At 37.8% G+C, this 19216-nt stretch overlaps 1 protein-coding gene across 1 annotated transcript in view; it reads left to right on the top strand.

The window, feature by feature from the left end:
* The window catches only part of LOC125721159 (BTB/POZ domain-containing protein KCTD8-like), a 45928-nt gene extending 27505 nt beyond the window's left edge, over window positions 1-18423 (top strand). The window contains exon 2 of the mRNA XM_048997187.1: window positions 16190-18423. Coding sequence (XP_048853144.1) covers window positions 16190-16680 — 491 coding nt within the window. The 3' untranslated portion in view covers window positions 16681-18423. The remainder of the gene's footprint in view (window positions 1-16189) is intronic.
* The last annotated feature ends 793 nt before the right edge of the window (window positions 18424-19216 follow it).

The raw sequence follows: 19216 nt of genomic DNA, 5'->3' as shown, positions 1-19216 counted from the left end.
CACAGTGCCGAATCGCTGAGTAAGAAGCACGTTTCCAAGAGCCCGCACTGTTGTGTGACCTTGAATCTTTTAAAAGTCAAAATGGTGGGAGGTGGGGAGGAGGTAGCTTTGTTTGTGTCAGCTTTTGGGGGTTTGTTTGGGTTTGCCATTTAGGCAAGATACCTTAGAAAAAACTAAGAAGTGTTTAAGAACTAAGAAGTATACAATATTTTGGTGTAGGAAGGTGCATACTGTATATCAATTCTGAACTTCAGAACTTATATGCCTTTTTTAAATAAGACAGCATTGCTACAAATTGTTATCTTTCACATTTTTTTTAGGATAATGCATTAATGCTCAAAATGTCTAATGTATGATGGATATTATTTCCCACAACCCTATCCAGATGAATGGATGGATGGATCTTCAGTTTTATTTGTAACATATTTCATAGATATTGTTGTGGACACGGGAATGCTTTCATTTACATGACTATTCACTGAATGTGTTGTCATACATATTTTAACGTTGAGGTAGTCAATCATTTACAACAGTGCCATTTTGTAGGTGGTGATCTATAGATAGCGTCTAAATTAGCTATGAGGCAACAAATTGTTTGGCAAAGTCTCTGGTACCTGATGGGTCTGGAGATGATGGTTACAGTCATGGTCTTCTGGACTCTTGGACAAGATGTGCCAATGATGAAATATCTCCTTATCATCATCTTCCATGTCTGTAATCCATTTACATTAAAGTTAACTTGTTAAACCACACTTTTTCTGTGGGTCTTTAAATGTACGAGTAGCATGTTACGGGCAATGACTCAGAAAAGTCAACTTAAACCAACAATTTCTGTTGCAGTAGACACACAGTTTGCATGTTGAGTTTACATTTGATCTTCTGTTCTTTGCAGATTGCCATTGAAATGTGTATGTTTGGTTATGTATTTCTGCATTTTACTAAGAAAGTGTAAATCAATGCTTTGGCATATTGAACCATGACAGGGAGCCTGTTTCTTTGGTTATTTTTCATCATCATAGGACCAGAGCCAATTTACCATGCAGCACACATTGAATTTGTTCCTGCTAAGGATGCCATCTTGAAAAATAGACATATAGGTTAGCGCACTGTACTTTTTTCTTGCAACGCAAACTTTTTTCCTGTCTAGAAACAATTCATTCACCATGGGCCTGCCAGATTAAAACATACTTTATACACTGGATGCTGGGTGCAAACCACTAGTAGGAAGGGAGACTACTTTCAATGAGAAACGAAAGGCCAGCAACGGCAAGATAACTTGATTATCTCAGGCCACTGCCTCAGCCAATGGAATTCATCACCTGACTGCATCTTGTCCATCAGCTTTGAGGCGACACAGGACACTGGCTTCCTGAAGGAAACTGGCATGATAAATGGGGAGTCACAGTGGCAGATAATGTGTCCAAGGTAAACTGAGATATAATAGCAGGATGTTATCAGTGTTATCAAAGTCTCAAAACGAATAAGGATGTTTTCTGTTTTAGGGACATTTGTTGCTGGTATGGATCTGCATTTGTAAGATAAACATTTTCTGAAAATCTATTAAAATTTTCAAAGAATTTTGAAAAAAATAATAATCTGAATACATTGAAAATAAGCACTCATTGTATTTTTGGAGTCACTCACACTTCACTGACAACTAAATTACTCCAAACATTTAGGCATCCAAACAGCCAGACCTGCTTAATAGTAACTGGATAGCTAACCGCAACAAATGAAACTGTAGTTATATAGTACTTAGGATTTCTTTTTTTACATACAAACAAGAAAATAAATTTCTAATAACATAAAAAAATCAAAAACTTTTCAGAGAAAATGTCATGGATAATCACGATGAAGATGATGATGATGATGATTAAATGCAGCCCTAGTCTAATTATAAAAAAATCTTGCTATATGTTGCCTTTATGAATAAACTGACAACCTAACAGGCAAATGTCATCTATTCCACACATTCAATCCACATATCATTCCAAAAGGAGATGATGTTTTTGCTGACTTTATCAGGCTAACATGAAAATTAAATTCAATTAACTATTTCGATTTGAAGGCTGTATGTGACCTCAGGCAACTTTATTCCCCTTACATGCTATAAACTCAGAGTATTTGTGTGATAGAGATAAAGTCTGTGTGCTCTTTTATTGATTTAGTTTTACTTAGTTTCATCTATCATATGCTCGTACTGCTCTTTTTTGAGAACTGCTTCCAACAGCATTGGGAGTATCACATACTGTACACATATTTAAACCCTTTTCTACTAGCGTATCATAGCTTGATAAAATGGCAATGTGAATGGTAGTTAGTTATCAATTCAGTAACAATCTGGCTTCAGGCTTTGCCTTCGGTATTGAAACCTAGAAAACCTTAACTAGATTCATCAAATGGTTATGGTTTTAGAAAATGGGCCAGCTAGGTGCATTTGTGAGATAAGGCACTATTGCACTGTTTTTTCATTTGTTTAACGTTTCAGGTGACTTTGTCCTATTTTTGCATTTTCATTTGAGCTTCAGTAATAGAACTGCAATGTGTATTTTTTCATTTTTCCAAATAAAATTGTGTCTTTCTTTGAGCAAGCCAACCTGTGACACTGACAGAGTCTTGCAATAGACCTCAAGCTCACAGCGTGCCACACAAACTCATCAGCTGCAAGCATTAGGGTCAAGACCTGCAATTGTGAAGCATAATTTTTCTACATTACAGTTCTCCAGTCCTTATAACCGCCTTATAACTGATAAAAGCTCACCACCCGAAAGACATAATGATTGATAAAATATTTCTTAGGGCGCAAGTGTTACAAGATTAACAAAAAATGACCAAAAACCCTATAGATATACATATATAAACACACCCTCGCCTCCCAGCCAACTGAATAAGGCACAAGACCTCTTGTTCAGCACATACTATTGTTCATGTAGAAGCGTTTTATAGCAGCACTGTAAATAATGTGGTTTTGTCTGAGTGTATTTTTAATTGAGTGCATCCCACTGGGAACACAATCCTGAAATTGCTCCTAAGCTATCATAGGAGTAGAAAATTAATGCCTCTATTAATTGAGTTAATTATCTGTAGCTGTTACCCCATCTCCCTTTTCACTCAAACTAAGCATGGTTAGATGAATGAACAGAAATCACCCTCTGCTGCCTTAAGCACTTTCCTACATCTCTTAGGAATGGTGACAGACTCTGTGTAATGTAATCTCTTAGCAGCTTGGCTGTTTCTCCTATAAGACCTTAAGTGCTGTTTCACTTATCAGACAGACTCATAGACCTTGCTACTCAGTAGCCTTAGGCAACATATCTGTGGTCTGTGTTTACAGTAGACCTTGCACATCTTTACCATGGAACTGGCTGGTGAGGACATTTAATAACAAATATTTGTCCTGTGTTTAGAACTTCAGGATGATCAGTCAGTGTAAAGATGCATTATACAGTCCATTCTCGGCATTTGTTATGCATTCATAATGCATTGATAGAACATTCATAAGCAGCATATAAGTATACCTTAACATCCTGACGTACCTTAGCAGCTTTAATATACATTAAAAACAAACATTATATTATAGCATGTGTTTTTTTCCTATAAGGTGTTTTGAATGGGTTGGGAAGGTAAACCAACTTAAATATGTGTATGTAGAATGAATTATTTATGTCTACCAGGAACTGCCTGTACTAGAACTTTCAGTATGACATCTGTCACGCCCAGCTCGTACGATCCTCGTGTATCAGTCCACGTCTTTCTCAGTTGGGTCTGACAGAACGCTGGGTGGACAAGCAGGCTGGACGTGGGGAAGGATGAGGCGGGCAGGCGAGGATGAAGGAAATGGGGTTTTATCAGGAAGACAGGGCAAACGGCGAGGAGCAATACAGCACATAACACCAATAACGGACACCCAGCCAAGAAAGACGTGGACTGATATACGTAAGACAGGGCGAAATAACAGGGAACAGCCGGGAACAATCGGGGAAGCACACGTGGATGATGAGGGGGCGTGGCAACACACGAGGATAGGACGAGCTGGGCGTGACAACATCAAGGTACAGAATTTTAGAAATATTATCCAAAACATATTTTAAAAAACTTAAGGTAATAAAAAATGCTATACCTCAGATAGATCTCATTCAGAGTAGAAGGTTATAATGGAATTGCCATAAAGTCCTATACAGTGTCTTCATATAATAATGAAATTTGATATAGAATAATGAAATTTAAGTAATTCAGTTTGTATGTTACCATTGAAAGCAGTTACAAAAATAGTAAGCAATCTTTGTTGAAGCTACAATTATTAGTGGGGATTAATTCGTTCAGAGAACTATATAGTTTTATTGTGTATTATGCAAATTCTCCGTGACCCAAAACAAGATAAACAGTTAAACGGTAGATTAATGGATGGATTATGCAAATTTATTTAATAGTATTTGAGTCAATAACAAAGAGTACAAACAGAAGTAATTAGCAGTTATATTTTGTGGTTCATATGTAGTAAATGCACATATTGCTTATAGAGGTCACACAAAAAATAGAGAGGGACCTTTTTCAGAAAAATGTATGGCCAGTGTTCATTTTCTCAGTGACACCCCTATTTAGTGCTGCGTTTTCTGCGTTGACTGATTGTGGCGCTTTTAATCAGGTGAACTTCCCAGTTTTCTGTGAGAAACACATAAATTGCTCAGAGGACTTTAAACACTCATTCGTGCAGCAGCAGGTGCTGGATCGCATGCTGCTTAATTGAGGTGGGTTTATTCAGCTGATACGTGGTGAGCAAAGTGACTTTTAATGTCCTTCTCCTTATTAAAAGTCTACTTTTAAAGCCAGCTGGCAAATTAATTCCACCACTGGGTGGTAATTTTCTGTAGAAATAAAACAGAAGAATTGGTTCTGCTGTGTGTGAGTAAGGGTGGCGTGGTGGTGCAATGGATAAAACCGTCACCTTTCACCTCTGTGACCCTGGTTCAAGTTCCCACTGTGGCTCCATGTTTGTGGAGTTTGCATGTTCTCCCCATGGGGTTTCCTCTTGATCTCTCCCTCCCCCAGTCCAAAAACATGCTGAAACTAGTTGGAGTTACCAGATTGTGAATGGTGATTGCCTGTGCTCTGTGATAGGTTTGTTCCCTGTCCTAACCCTAACCCTAACCCTTGTGCCTATAGGCTCCATACCCCCATGACCCCAAATGGGCCGGGGAGTTTCAGAAAATGGATGGATGCATTTGATGTATAAGTATTTAATTGGAAAGGAGCTAAATAATCATGATTTGTTAAAATGGTTTCTAAAAATGTAATATCCATCAAACATTCATGCTGTCCCTTCAGATCTTAATTTTGTGGAAGTTTTAATATTCCTTATATACCTTAAAGCAACTACTCCTGGTAACAAAACAGCTGAAAATGACCCTTTTCCCAAAAACATTTTATTAATGTTGAATGACTATATAATGTTTCCCAGTAGGTTTAGTAGTTTCTAGGATTTATGGTAAATATGGGCATGAAAAAAATTATTCAATAAATTTTTATATGAAAAAATAATTTGTTGTATTATTTTTATGGCAAAGGAATGATATTAATTCGCTTTACCTGACACTGGGATTGCACAGTACTTTGTCAATATTTTAAATATATTTTTAGTGATATCTTCCCCAAGAGAAATGTTTCCTAACGAAAGTGCTTAAGGGATTACGCGTTTAGGTTGTGAAAGTCAGTAAATTATACCTTTATTGCTATATTACCTCAGGCTCAGATCTTAATAAAATGACTCAGCTCTGCTTATGATGATTTAACAGTATATAAGCCCGGCCCCACTGTGGATCAGGTATGACTTGTCGTGGAATGCCACTCCCATGATGCAGAGACTTTTTACTATTCGCATCAGATGCTTGTTATACAAAAAAATAAAATAGAAAGCAGATCCTTACATTGAGAAATATTGATGACACGATGTAAATGGTCTGCATGGCGTGAACACTTTTCCTGCTGACAAATGTAAAGTACTTCCAGGGAAAAGCCATACTGTAAAGAACATCTGTAGCCCAAACCTTCTCTCATGTTAGGTACCAGTCTAATGACCCAATTTCTCACCTGTGTGATCATCAACTTGCCTCTTAGAATTGCTTCTGCAAAATGTTTCTTATCCTCAGCAAATGGGCCGTGCTGAGAGGCCCTGAGATGACGCAAAGTAGATTGCCTCCTTCCTCCTGCAAAGCAACCTGCAAATTCAGTAATTACTCCATACATGCAATGGGCTGCAACCTGACTTTTTGATGTTTACATGTCACCAGGACTCACAAACTTGTACAGTATAATATTCGGGGAAAATATGACAACTGGAAGTCACCTGTATAAAAAAAAAAGAAAATAGCGGCTATGTTTATATCGTGACACGCAATATCGTGGAAATTCTGTAGCTATCATGTGTTTACACGCCTAATTAATCCCTAATGAACTGCTTATTGATGGTGCTTAAATTAATCATCTACATTTAGATTTAAATTTGTTTACTTGGCAGACATTTCATCCCAAGCAACATACAAGTCAGATGAATAATATACAGAGTTCCAGTCAAAAGTCTGGACACATTCTTAATGGACCTGCCTCTAATTTAGCTATGTTATTCACCTTATAATAAAGGAGCCCAAGGCAATTACAGTAAGTAAAACATATAAAATATTGGAATGATCAAGAGAAGTGTACAAAATCTCAGAGTTTTTTTGAAATTTTAGAGACTTCAAAATAGTCTCTTTTTGCTTCAGTGACAGCATCACAGACTCTTGGCATTCTTTCAACCATCTGCCAGATGTAGCCACCTGGAATGCTTCTCCAACAGTCCTAAAGGAGCTTTCACAAGTTTTGGGAACAAGTGAGCTACCTTGCTCTTACTCTTCAATCCTAATTATCCAAAACTAGCTCTATATAGTTTAGGTTGGGGGATTGTGGGGGTCAGGTCATCTGTCACAGCACTCTGTCTCAATACAGTCCTTACATAGCCTCAAGGTGTGCATAGGGTGGTTATCTTGTTGATAAACAATATGCATGTCCAGATGTTTGACTGGGACTGTAAGAAACAAAGAGCTGTCGATGGGCCAACTCAGTTCCATGTGCTGCTAGGGTTCAGCCTCCTATGATCAACCAGAAACAAGTGTGACATAAATGTAAGCCTTTAATTTGAAAAGTTTCACTTTATGCAACTGTTTAAATGGAGATTAAATGAAGAAATTGTGTAATATTTAAAGCTTTATATATATTTTATAATCCTACACTGATTAGAACTCAGTGCTCATGTAACCTTTCAGGTTTCTTCTAATATAAATTAATCTATTTTGATCTATAGTTATTGGTGTGATTTATGAAACTCAGGTGTTACATCCACTGCTATCACGCTACTAATCTATAATTGTCAAGCTCCTCAAATGTCATATTGTAATATATAACACAAGCCCTAAATCACACACACACACACACACACACACACACACACGTCAGGTAAACATATCTTTATGGGGACCACTCATTCATTTCTATGACAACATTAACTCCTACCCAACCTTAACCATAACCATAAGCAAGCAAAATACAAGAGTTTTTGCATTTTTAGTTTTTTCATTTCAGGAAACTGGTCCCCATAAGGGAAAAAAACAGGTATTCATCACGTTGTGGGAACATTATGTCTCCATAAAGTAAGGTATACCCACTCACACACACACACACACACACACAGGTCCTCTATATACAGCGTACTAGGTTATACACAGATACTCATTAGTGATCTCCAATATTTAGTCTTATATCACTTACTCTCTGGTGAGGTGATGACATACAACATTAAGGCTTATTTTTATTAGTGTATTTGTTTCTATACTGGAAATGTCAGGACCTCAGTCACAGAAGATGCTTTTGATGGGATTGATGGCAGAAGCCCTGGTACTTTTTCAGTCATTTGTTTATGATGAATTTTTCCATGTACTCAAATTTCCATAGTTTGCAGAACCCCTTCTGACCTCTGTCAAAACGATCGTTCATCCTGTGTGAGTTTCTCAAATTTCCATTTCCGTTATGGTCATCCATCCAGCCATGCATTAAGTTCCCGTACCATTTATCCAATACAAGGTCACAGGGTCACAATGGGCACAAGTCAGGGGACACCCTGACTATTTATATCATTGCTGGGCACACACTACAGGCAAATCTGAAACATCAAATCCCCTTAACTGCATATTTTTAGATTGTGGGATTAAGCCAGAGTCCCTGTAGGAAATCCGCAGTAAAACAGATAACACAAAAACCCCATGTGAAAGCCAAGAAAAATGTTCTTATTTATTATTTATTTTTGATACAATGATATTACGTTGCCTACAATTCCAGCCTTTTATAATTTTTTCAATATACTGAAAGGTTCTAAAGTCAATCACCCCCTTTTGGACAAGCGATTTACTGACTTCACCTCCCGATCCTGAGGATCTGGGAACAGTCGGCTTGGTATCGAGTGAGACTGAGCTGCAACATGGTTTTACAGAGACTCATACATAATGACCCCCCTCCCACCCCCCACAAAGTCTAAGAAATGGCATCAGAAGAGTAGCATTGTTTACTGAAGAAATGGGAGAGAATGAAACAGTGTGTGTGAGAGAGACAAAAAGAGAAAGAGTGAGAGAAAAAAGGATTGTTCATGGGTGAGAGACAGGGAACAGACAGAATGGGAAAGAAAGGGCAGCGTGAAGTCACATCTCATTTCCACAATCAGGACATCGTAGTTACACAATAGCAAACTGAATGTCTTCTTCCTCGCAATATCAGTATAGGAATGCTGTTTGTCTTATGTGGAATGCCTTACTACCAAATGCTGTCACAACCCTCATACAAATAACACTGTCTTGCCAAAACAAAAACCTCTATGTTACATTACATTTGCTTTATTTAGTGGAGGTTTTTTTTCCTAAAGTGATGTACAAGTGAGGGAGATAGTACATTCAAAGCAATCAACAAGGAATAAACAAGGAATAAATGCAGCCATAGTGACCTTCCATGTGAAAGCCCAGTAACAAGTGTAAGTAGTACCACAGTAAGAGCTATACAAAGCATTTCAGACATACAGTAGCAAGAAGCTAATGGAACTATTCAATCAAAAGACAAAGTGCAACACTAAGAGCATTCAGAGAACATAGATCTGCAAGGGAGCATAGAATGGTGTTGGCTGGTAGAGGTGTTCCTGGAGCAGATGGGTCTAGGGGCGTTTATTTAAGGTTATGAGGGAATGTATTGACTGGATGTGAGTTGGAAGTTTTTTCCTCCATTGGGTAACTACAGATGAAAAACCTCTAAAGTGAGACTCCTCACATGGTGAAGCTTCTCCAAAAATCGAACGAGGCCAAAATAACAATATCATTTGTATTTTCCATTTGAGTTGAGTAATACAATTATAATGCTGATAACATTTTTTATTATAATGACAGTTCAATAAGTCAATAAGTGTTTTATATGGCCTGTGTTTTTAAGGTACAACTAAGGTACACAAATTTCAGTCCTGGTGACAGGATAATGAATTGTAGTCATCAAAGAAAACAAAAGCTGTAATTAATGTTGTGGAACCCATGGGAATGGCAACTGTTCGTAGCTAGAGTTTTTCCCTTTAATTACTGGTGTTTTACCTAATAACTGGGTTATTTTCCACACAGTCAGTATTGGAAGTAAATAAAAATAGATGCTACTGTTTCTTACTAGAATTCTCTTCCAGTTGTGTAGAGGCAGAAGGATCAGAAATCAATGTAAATCATTTATAAGTAGGATCAAGTAAAACAATTCCTTTTACAAAAAGACTGAAAAATAATGATAGAAATTTCATATATATGAAATGGTTTTAATGGCTGTCATTATAGACTGAATAGATAGTTGAATACACATACAGCAACAAGGCATTTCAACATTAATAAACTGTAAGAATGAATGATAAAGGACAATACTGTAAATAGTAACAGTTCAAGGAATGTCAGGGAAAGTATAGCATGGAATTCTGTAATATAATGTAACTTAATGGCTCTGAAATAGTACCACATAGTGGGTATTGCACAGTGAACGAGTGACGTTCTGTGAATGTTCTGTGCCTAAGTGGCTGTGGTCCATTTGGACAGTTGGTTGTCCCATCTTGCCATAGGGTGACTCGTTGGTGAGTCTAATGGTCAAAGGTAGGAACACCTTTCTTGGAGCGGCGTACAGTAGCTGTCTCAGTCTGTTGCTGAGAGTCCATTCTCTTTGGCCAAGACAGCCTGCAGAGAACATATTAGTCATTGTCCAGAATAGGCAGCAGTTTCCTGAGTGTCCTCTGTACCACCACAGTCCCCGGTGAATCCACAGTATACATTTCGCATGTAATCATTTACCACAGATCTGATCTAATTGATTAATGTTCTTCTAGATTTTCTGTTTTCTGTATTTTGTATCAGCATATTGAAAATGTGATTAAAGTAAAAGTATTTTGACAGTCAGTCACTGGAATACTGGAGATGGGTGAATCTAAGAGAGAAGAGATTATTTCGATCTGCTCTACATTAAATCTGGAAATAGTATGGCATTAAGAAATGGAAATAGTTACTGGTAATGGATCATATATGTTAAATAAATTTAGAAATGTAGGATTAATAATAAATATGTACAATGGAGCTGTAAAGAATCGTTAGGGCATCGAAGATCATATCCGGGCTGTTTCAGTTTGCAGTGTGTGGTGGAGGTATTCATCATTTAGCTGAGATTGTTCTTTCGTTCACAAACCAGTTTGTCAGTGAATTCCCCTGCCTGCTAGGTAACTGCGTGATAACACTATGCTGTCCCTTTTGGTCTTAGTCTGTGGACAAGGAATGTTTCTGTTCTCCGGCAGACATTCTTTCAAGAACTTTCCCTCAGAGAAAGGCACACTTTGTTGAACAATTGTAGAATCCAGCGGGTAACTTCCTGGGATGGAAAGGTGCCAGCGGGTAACTTACTGGGATAGAAATGTGCCAGTGGGTAACTTACTGGGATAGAAATGTGGCAGCGGGTAACTTACTGGGATATAAATGTGCCAGAGGGTAACTTACTGGGATAGAAATGTGCCAGGGGATAACTTACTGGGATAGAAATGTGCCAGCGGGTAACTTACTGGGATAGAAATGTGCCAGAGGGTAACTTACTGGGATAGAAATGTGGCAGCGGGTAACTTACTGGGATATAAATGTGCCAGAGGGTAACTTACTGGGATAGAAATGTGCCAGAGGGTAACTTACTGGGATAGAAATGTGCCAACGGGTAACTTACTGGGATAGAAATGTGCCAGAGGGTAACTTACTGGGATAGAAATGTGGCAGCGGGTAACTTACTGGGGTAGAAATGTGCCAGAGAGTCACTTACTGGGATAGAAATGTGGCAGCGAGTAACTTACTGCGATAGAAATGTGCCAGCAGATAATTTTGTACCTTTATTAGGTAAAAACAAAATGGCAGCATATCAAGCTTGGCCAGTGTAATACTGCTGACTTAGATGACATTATTTCTACACATAACACTTTTATTATAAATGTATCCTTTTTTCCGAGCTCTATGAAAAACATTTTTGCATCTTTTGTATTGAATGCTGGATAACTGTTCTGTTTCTGATCCTTTGTTTTGCTTATTTGGGAAGGAATGCATGTCCACAGGCAATGCTGAAACACAGGGAGCTACACTGAGAACCACAAATAATTGGTCTGACATTTACATCCCATCTATTGTAAGACTCATAAATTGCAGGAAAAACTTAATCCAACCCCAATAAAACAAGGTTGAGTGTGGAAATACTGTACTTGTACTGTTACCTAATTTATGTGATGACATCAGTTCACACCAGAGGGATAACCTAAAATGTACCCCTTTATCTTTGCCAGGGGTGCTAATGCAAGGATATCTGCATCTGCTACAGAGGGTTAACTGATGAATTACAAAGGTGTGAACGTGTGAGGTTGTGATGAGAACCTGTGCAGAATATTATCAGAATAGAAGAAACTGGTCAATTATAATATATACCCTGAGGTGGACAGTTCAGGTCCAGAAAGTAATAACTGGTCGGTTCAAACGAAATCCTTAAAATAAAAATGTAATATATATATATATATATATATATATATATATATATATAGAGAGAGAGAGAGAGAGAGACAGAGAGAGAGAGGGAGAGAAAGAGAGGGATAGTGCTATTTTCTGGACCTGATCTATCCACCTCTGTAAGTTCAATCCCTTTCATTGTCTCTAGAGTGCAGGATGCCAGTCGCCTTTAAATAAGGACTAAGGGTCTAAATTTGCCACCTTTCACTGCCACATTACACAGTGAAAGAAAAGCCTTGGCCCCTGCTCTGAACAAATAATTAATCACACACTCTCTGTGGAAAGAGAGTTGTCCACTCTGACTCACAGAGCCACAGAGTGCCAAAAAAGTGTTGGTGAGCGAAGTGCCAAGAAAACAAATGGAAACCTTACATAACATAGGAAAAAAGTCAGTACTATTAAGCCGGAAGGCAATTTTTTTGTATGCTGTCAGAGCTGATACGTGCACAATAATATGCACAATTTGTTTTGTATGATATAGGAATTAAAACTCAGAATTAAGATAAAACATATCAACCCCAACAAATTGCCACCCTGTGACGGCTTTGATAATTTTAAGTGAATTTTGTCTATTTTCTATTTAACACCTCTGCCCCAATATTTTGCTTCTGACAGATTAAACTAATAAATTGTGTTTATGAAGTGTTGTTGTAAAAGCACGAATGGGTTTTAAAAGGAGCCCTAAATTGTTTAACAATCAATAAATGGAAAACAGATGGTTGTTTGCATGCCTTTTAAAGTTTAGAATAAAATTCAAATTCAAATACACCAGGTAGGGGTTAGCATTTCCCCAGGGCTATAAGCTGTGAAACTCACGTCACATCTGTCCTTCAGTAAAAAACAAAAACATACACTTTTTTTGGAAAGCTCTTCAGCTCCACCGAGAGCATGTTATTATTTGGTAGATAATCACTGAACAAATGTTATTCTGTTTCACAAGTGTGATTGAGTATGTTTTGGGAAAAGATGATTGTATATTTGGTTTTAGAATAGCAGTTATATCAGTGCCTGCACATGTATCTCTATGGCCAATATTATTATTATTATTATTATTATTATTATTAATATTATTAATAATAATAATGACAATGCTTCTACTACTACTACTATTACTAATAATGATAATAATCATAAGAAGAAGACTAAGAATAAAACATACATACAAACATTATGTCACTCTCATTTAAATGTTCGCATTTACACAAACATGGTATATCATTTACTGAGTTTGACCTTAAGCTAAACCAATGCCTTATGCCTCCTTACAAAAATAACCAGGCATGTACTGTTTTAAATAAGGCAGAACATGTCTCAGCAATATTTAAACTGCAGAGACCGCCGCTCCAAGGAGTATGGCTCAGATCCAGTGTGGGCAATTCACTACCACTCCAGATTGCAATCTTTTAACCATAAAAAATATAGGTACAGTTGAAAAGACACTGAAAAGTTCTTACTGCCTTTTGAGAGTGTTTTGGAGGAAGTAGGTTTTGCAACAGACTGTGTTTTTGTGTCTGTGGGTGGATGTGTGTACGGACAAGTTTATCCATTGTGTGTCTGCTCATTGTGGATTACATAAGAAGTATAGTTCTAAGGCACATTTTAGCCTAACATTGTTAGCTGGGTAGTTAGTATAGTAACACTTTACAATATGGTTCCTTAGTAACTTAGTAGTAAATCAATTACTACTTATTAACAAATCATGCAGTAGTAGCTACTTGAGATACTTGTAAAAGATGCGTCACGATTCTTTAATGCTGAACAAACATGAGATCAGTATTTCACTATTTGTGTTATTCATCATTTGTTCCTTCAGTAGTTCACAATTGTCAAAATTAATAAATATAGTATCAAATATAGTAACTGCTTGAAATAAATGACGTTACGATTAATTATGATGAACGAACATAGGATAAATGCATGAGTACATTAATTAACAGGACTAATATATAGATAGTTCCCACACCTTGTTTTTTACCTCAGCTAACCTACATACTGGTTCATAAGAATGATAATTACTAATATCTAGTAGGTAGATAATGATTATGTCCCCTATAAAGTGGTTAACTAAATTCTGTGTTAAGACAGAGCTAAATGACTTGATGCTAAGTACATAATTGGTAATTTTGTGGTTAATTAAGAACACAATAGTGCATTATCCCCCCCCCCCCAAATAAAGTGATACCATTAGTTTTTACCTGCAGTCATTTATACAGGAAAGAAAGTGATGCTGAATGGCATCTGTACATCTACACACATTTTGTTTTCTGTTATCTCCCTAAGCTATTTTTTATTTACTCCTCCTTAGAGAAAGCACCTCTCATTTGCGCACAAAGAGAACAATGTAATGTGGCTTGACAAGCACCCCATGATCCTCCATATGCTATGCTAGTGGGCGCTGTTCTTTAAATAGCATTTCAAATAAAAATGTAATCCCGGGCTGCTTGAGGATTTACAGCAAACGCATGAAATCTTTATGTTTGAACTTCCATCGCTTATATTTTAGAGATTTATTTGGTTAAAAGACTTGGGGGTCGTGCAACATGGAATTTAAAGCTCTGCTAAATTGATATTGAGAAATATTCTGACATATGTGCATTGGGTGAGAGTACGACTCATTTAAAGCTGGTCATTATTGTTCAGTCACTGCAATAAAATGCTAAATAAGCTGGATATATTTTTATATATGATATGTTGCTTTGCAACATATACATTTTTAATGTAATGTATTCTAAGTTTGTAAAGAAATACAGTTTTTACTCGCTCAGTATGCAATTCTGAGACAAAGAAAGGAGTCAAGAAGAAAACCTGCCTTCAGCGAAGAGCAGACAGAGAGACAGATGGACAGGCTGCTATTAATAAGACGGATTTGTGTTATATTGCTTGGCTTAAAACCATGTTCAGCCTGAGCTCCCTGTGCTTCTCCCACAAAATGGCTAATCAGAAGTGTAATTACACAGCTCAGAAAGATGTATGGATTAACATACCAGCAGAAAACCACACACAGCACATAACATCATGCTCAAAATGTGTTCGCTGCGAATTGTGCATGAACTAAAACTTAAAAAATGTTTAAGGCACAACTAAGCACTCACACATACATCAAAATCCAATGAACCGCATAAACATTTCACCAGATCTGTGTTTGATTAACTGCGTACATTGTTTGCCAAAATTTAGGGGTACAATCGGTTAGTGATTTGACAGCCATCGCAAGGTTGCAAACAAAATGAATTGCATTTTGCTAAGAGAATAGAGATTAATAGATATTGCAGCAATGCCAGGGAGACAGAAGGTACACTGACAACAGCAGTATCTGACCGCAGAATAAGCCTAGCGTAGATAACTGAGATGTAGCTTGGGAGTGCAATCTATCACTGTAATTTCAGGAATGTTTCAAGTGGAAGGAACCTGGAAGCAGAGGAAAAGAACAGATGGCAGGTAGTGACTCATTTTTCCACCAAGGAGCCAAACGTGGAAGTGAACTGCCCTTGGTCTTGTGACAGGGCAGCCATGCAGGAATGTTACGGAACACGGTGGTAGAAATACTTCCCTTCTTTTATACTTGTGGTAGGACTATTGCTACTATGGGAAATTGAAAAGTAATGTGGTAACAGGGAGTGCATGAGCCAATTCAATACCTCTCATTTATCGATAACCCTTCATTGATTAAATTAGGAGACGATCACATCTAAGGTGCATTGCCTCACTTATTCATGTTACTGACTCTCAACTACACGTCATACTGTGGTTCTGTGGTTCCTGGTTTCCTCCTGTTTCTAGATCATGTCTGAGTGCATCCCAGGATGTCCCCTACCTTGTGTCCTGTGCTTCTAGGGATCAACTTCAAGCTGTATTGGATGAGCAGTTATAAAAAAGGATGTATTTTCATTTATGCATTTTTGTATATGTACTCTCTCAGTTGAACGGATGTTTATCAAATCCTTTTAGTTAAGCTGACACCTTATTTGTTTATTTATTTTTGTTTCCTTTCCCTGTTGAGTACTTTGACCACTGTGCTCCCTACTGGTAACAAAAAGAGGACCAACTTTCACATCCATTGTTGTGACTTCTTTTGGCAGGACCAGCCAACAGGACAACGTCTCCAAAGCAGGACTGCGAGGACCATAGGCATGAGAAGCATCCAGACAAAGGGAGCGAGAGCGGAGCCTCCCTAAATGAGCTGTCCACCTCCAGCTCTGAGACACACTCTGAAGCCACCTCGCCTCAGGATGGCCCAGTGTGCGGGGCCTCCGGCGCCCCTTGCGGGGCCCTGCAGTCTGTCTCCCGGCAACCCAGCACGCTCACCCTGGGCCGACCCTCTAAGAAAGGGTCCGTACAGTGGATGCAGCTGCCAGACAAGAGGCGCAACAGCGAGCTCTTCCAGTCACTGGTGGGCAACAATAGCCCCCGGGAGGGAGGCCTCAATCGAAGGAAGCTGACCGAGAAGCTGAGTGTCGAGGAGGAGATGAAACAGTGCATCCAGGACTTCCACAAGATCAAAATTCCCTGCGAATTTCCCGAGCGCAAACGCCAGTGGCAGTCTGAACTGCTCCAAAAGTACGACCTCTAGGGTACCTGTCCAGCCACTGTCGATCTCAAGTCCCTTTTTTATTTATCTGCCTGGTTCTGGTTTCTACTCAGCCACAGCGGAATATAATGTACTTTTTTTTTTTTTAATGCCGCTTTAAGGCCTGGTCAGATGTAGCACGCAAGGTGCACAAATTGGGAGGGGGGGGGGGGTTATGTAAATGGTAATTATGGAGTGCAGCAGCCCTCTGCTATCTGGTGAATCTTGTCAGTCATTTTTCCTGCTTATTTACAGAACAAACAGTACGCTGCTGAACCTGGCCTGGATTAAGTCAGTCTGTATTCGTTTTGTACCACAAGCTAGTTTCTGGACAACTGACATTAAAGAACACCTATCGAGCGCCGCATTACGTGGACCCCATGGTGTTTCTGAGGCTTGGTTCTACTACCTTCACCCAAACAAAGTTACACAGGGCAGGGTAATTTGGCTCATTGGCTTCGAGCTTAACTGCCCTCAGACGTCAGCGTATTCACCCTGGGCCTTTTCTGAGGATACAGCGGTCATTAAAAAGCAAAATCCTCTCGTCACAGTCATCTTTCATTTCTCAGTGAATAAAACTCATTAGGGCCCAGACAAAAGATGGCTTTGGACTCTATTGAAAACATTGAAAAGAAAAAAAAACTTTGACTGCTAGAATCAATTTTAGCAAAATCCCCCACTCCTTCTGCATGAACATCAAATAAAATGAGACAAATAAAAAAAGAACAACAATACAGATAAATATACACATTTATCTAAGGAGAAAAACCAGTAATTGCCAATAATTATTTAATTTAGGTACTCTATGTTCCTATATAGCCTCTAGTGGAGTATATGCTTTGTGAATGAGCATTAAAAGGAGGTTTATTTTGATTGCATCTAGACTGTGCTGTACACTGGCTATCAGTTATCTTCCATTAAAGAATTTCTACCAACAATTTTAATTATTAGTTAACTTGTGATGTAATCTATGTGTGAATGAATGTGTTAAGGCCATGTTACAAGTATATTTTAGAGGTGTTTTGACAATGTTTTTCTTGTCAGAATTGTCAGTTTATATTAAACCACCTAAAGGACTGGAGTGGTCTGGGAGGTAAACCTTAGGACTATTTTAATAGCCATAGGCTAACAGTGTCTAGCAGTCTTTATTACAATAGACTTATGCAGACTTTACATCTAAATGTCCACAGTCTGTACACATCATGCACAGTATAAACATTTGCTCTGCTGGGCCCTCATTTCCTCATTGCTGCATCCAGTTTAGCTCATGATTTATTTTGATACCATCTATACTAAATTGATTTTCTATAAAGCACATCAAGTTAACACGAGAACACATATAATCGATTGGAACTGCACCACCAGGGGGAGCACTTTATTTGTGTATGTTTATTTTATTTAGTTCTGTAATGAAATTCCTGGCAGGTGTGTGTGCCACAATATTCCCATAATTACATAAAATACATAATGTAGTTGTTATTAAAAACATACATTTCAGGAGTACAACTATTTAGCTGCGTACTTAAGGAATATTAAGGTCATGGCTGTACGGTGTAATGAAAATTCGTAAGCTGTCAGGAACCTGTATTTTTGTGATGTTTTTTACATCTAATCGTAACATTTGTTTAAAATGTATTGCCAAATCATTTTACTATGTTAGTGTGCAAATATGTATATATGTGCATGGTAAAATAAAATTATCAGTGAGTCATATCTGTTGTTGCTGTTGTTGTATTACAACACAGGGTATATTTCAGGGAATGTTTTGTTTATTTTTCTAAAATTTGTCACAGACTAGATTAGAATTGCCCTCTGGGGATTATGTCTAGTGTCTGTAGGGTCACATTACAATACTGCTACATAGTTATCTAGCTGTGTAAAACAGGAAAAAAATGTTATATTTGACTGAGTGTTTGAATGTAAGTTCCATTTCAGTCTGCTCTCGTGCATGACTTCACCTTAGATCTACTACCCGATACTTTATTAGTTTACTTCCTTAACCATGGTTTCCTGATAATTTGTACTGTACATAATCAATCATATATTTGGGACTTAAGCTGTATTGTATTTAAGACTTCCTATTCGCAATTTATTCCGTAATAAAAGCTTTTGGTAATGTTATCACAGTACAACATATAAGCCATTATGATTGCTTTGTCAGTCCCATTAAATAACTTATACCTTTCTTAGATGACAAGTTTTAAGTCTACTAAGTAAACAATTTTTAAATGTATTTTTTAGGTGACCAATTATTGTCATTATTGACATTTTATAATGCAACTGAACACATTATTAGTGAATGATTTAGCATTCAGAGCTCTGATTTTGTGCATCGGACTGACATGAGTGAGCATACCTTTGAGTGATACACCAACAGCACGATCAAGATGGTTTCAGAACTGATAGGACTTACCAATGCCATGCAACATATGCTTTCACACATGGTTTATTGTTCAATTACTATATGTTTTCATTTTCCTTTGACACATAACTAATATCTCTCTGATCCCTAAGAGTCGTTCTGTTTCAAATTTTGTGA

The sequence above is a fragment of the Brienomyrus brachyistius genome, unplaced genomic scaffold (genome assembly GCF_023856365.1).
Source record: "Brienomyrus brachyistius isolate T26 unplaced genomic scaffold, BBRACH_0.4 scaffold32, whole genome shotgun sequence".
Classification (NCBI taxonomy): domain Eukaryota; kingdom Metazoa; phylum Chordata; class Actinopteri; order Osteoglossiformes; family Mormyridae; genus Brienomyrus; species Brienomyrus brachyistius.
The sequence above is the reverse complement of the archived record's forward strand: the minus strand, read 5'-3'. Positions and strand labels throughout refer to the sequence as shown.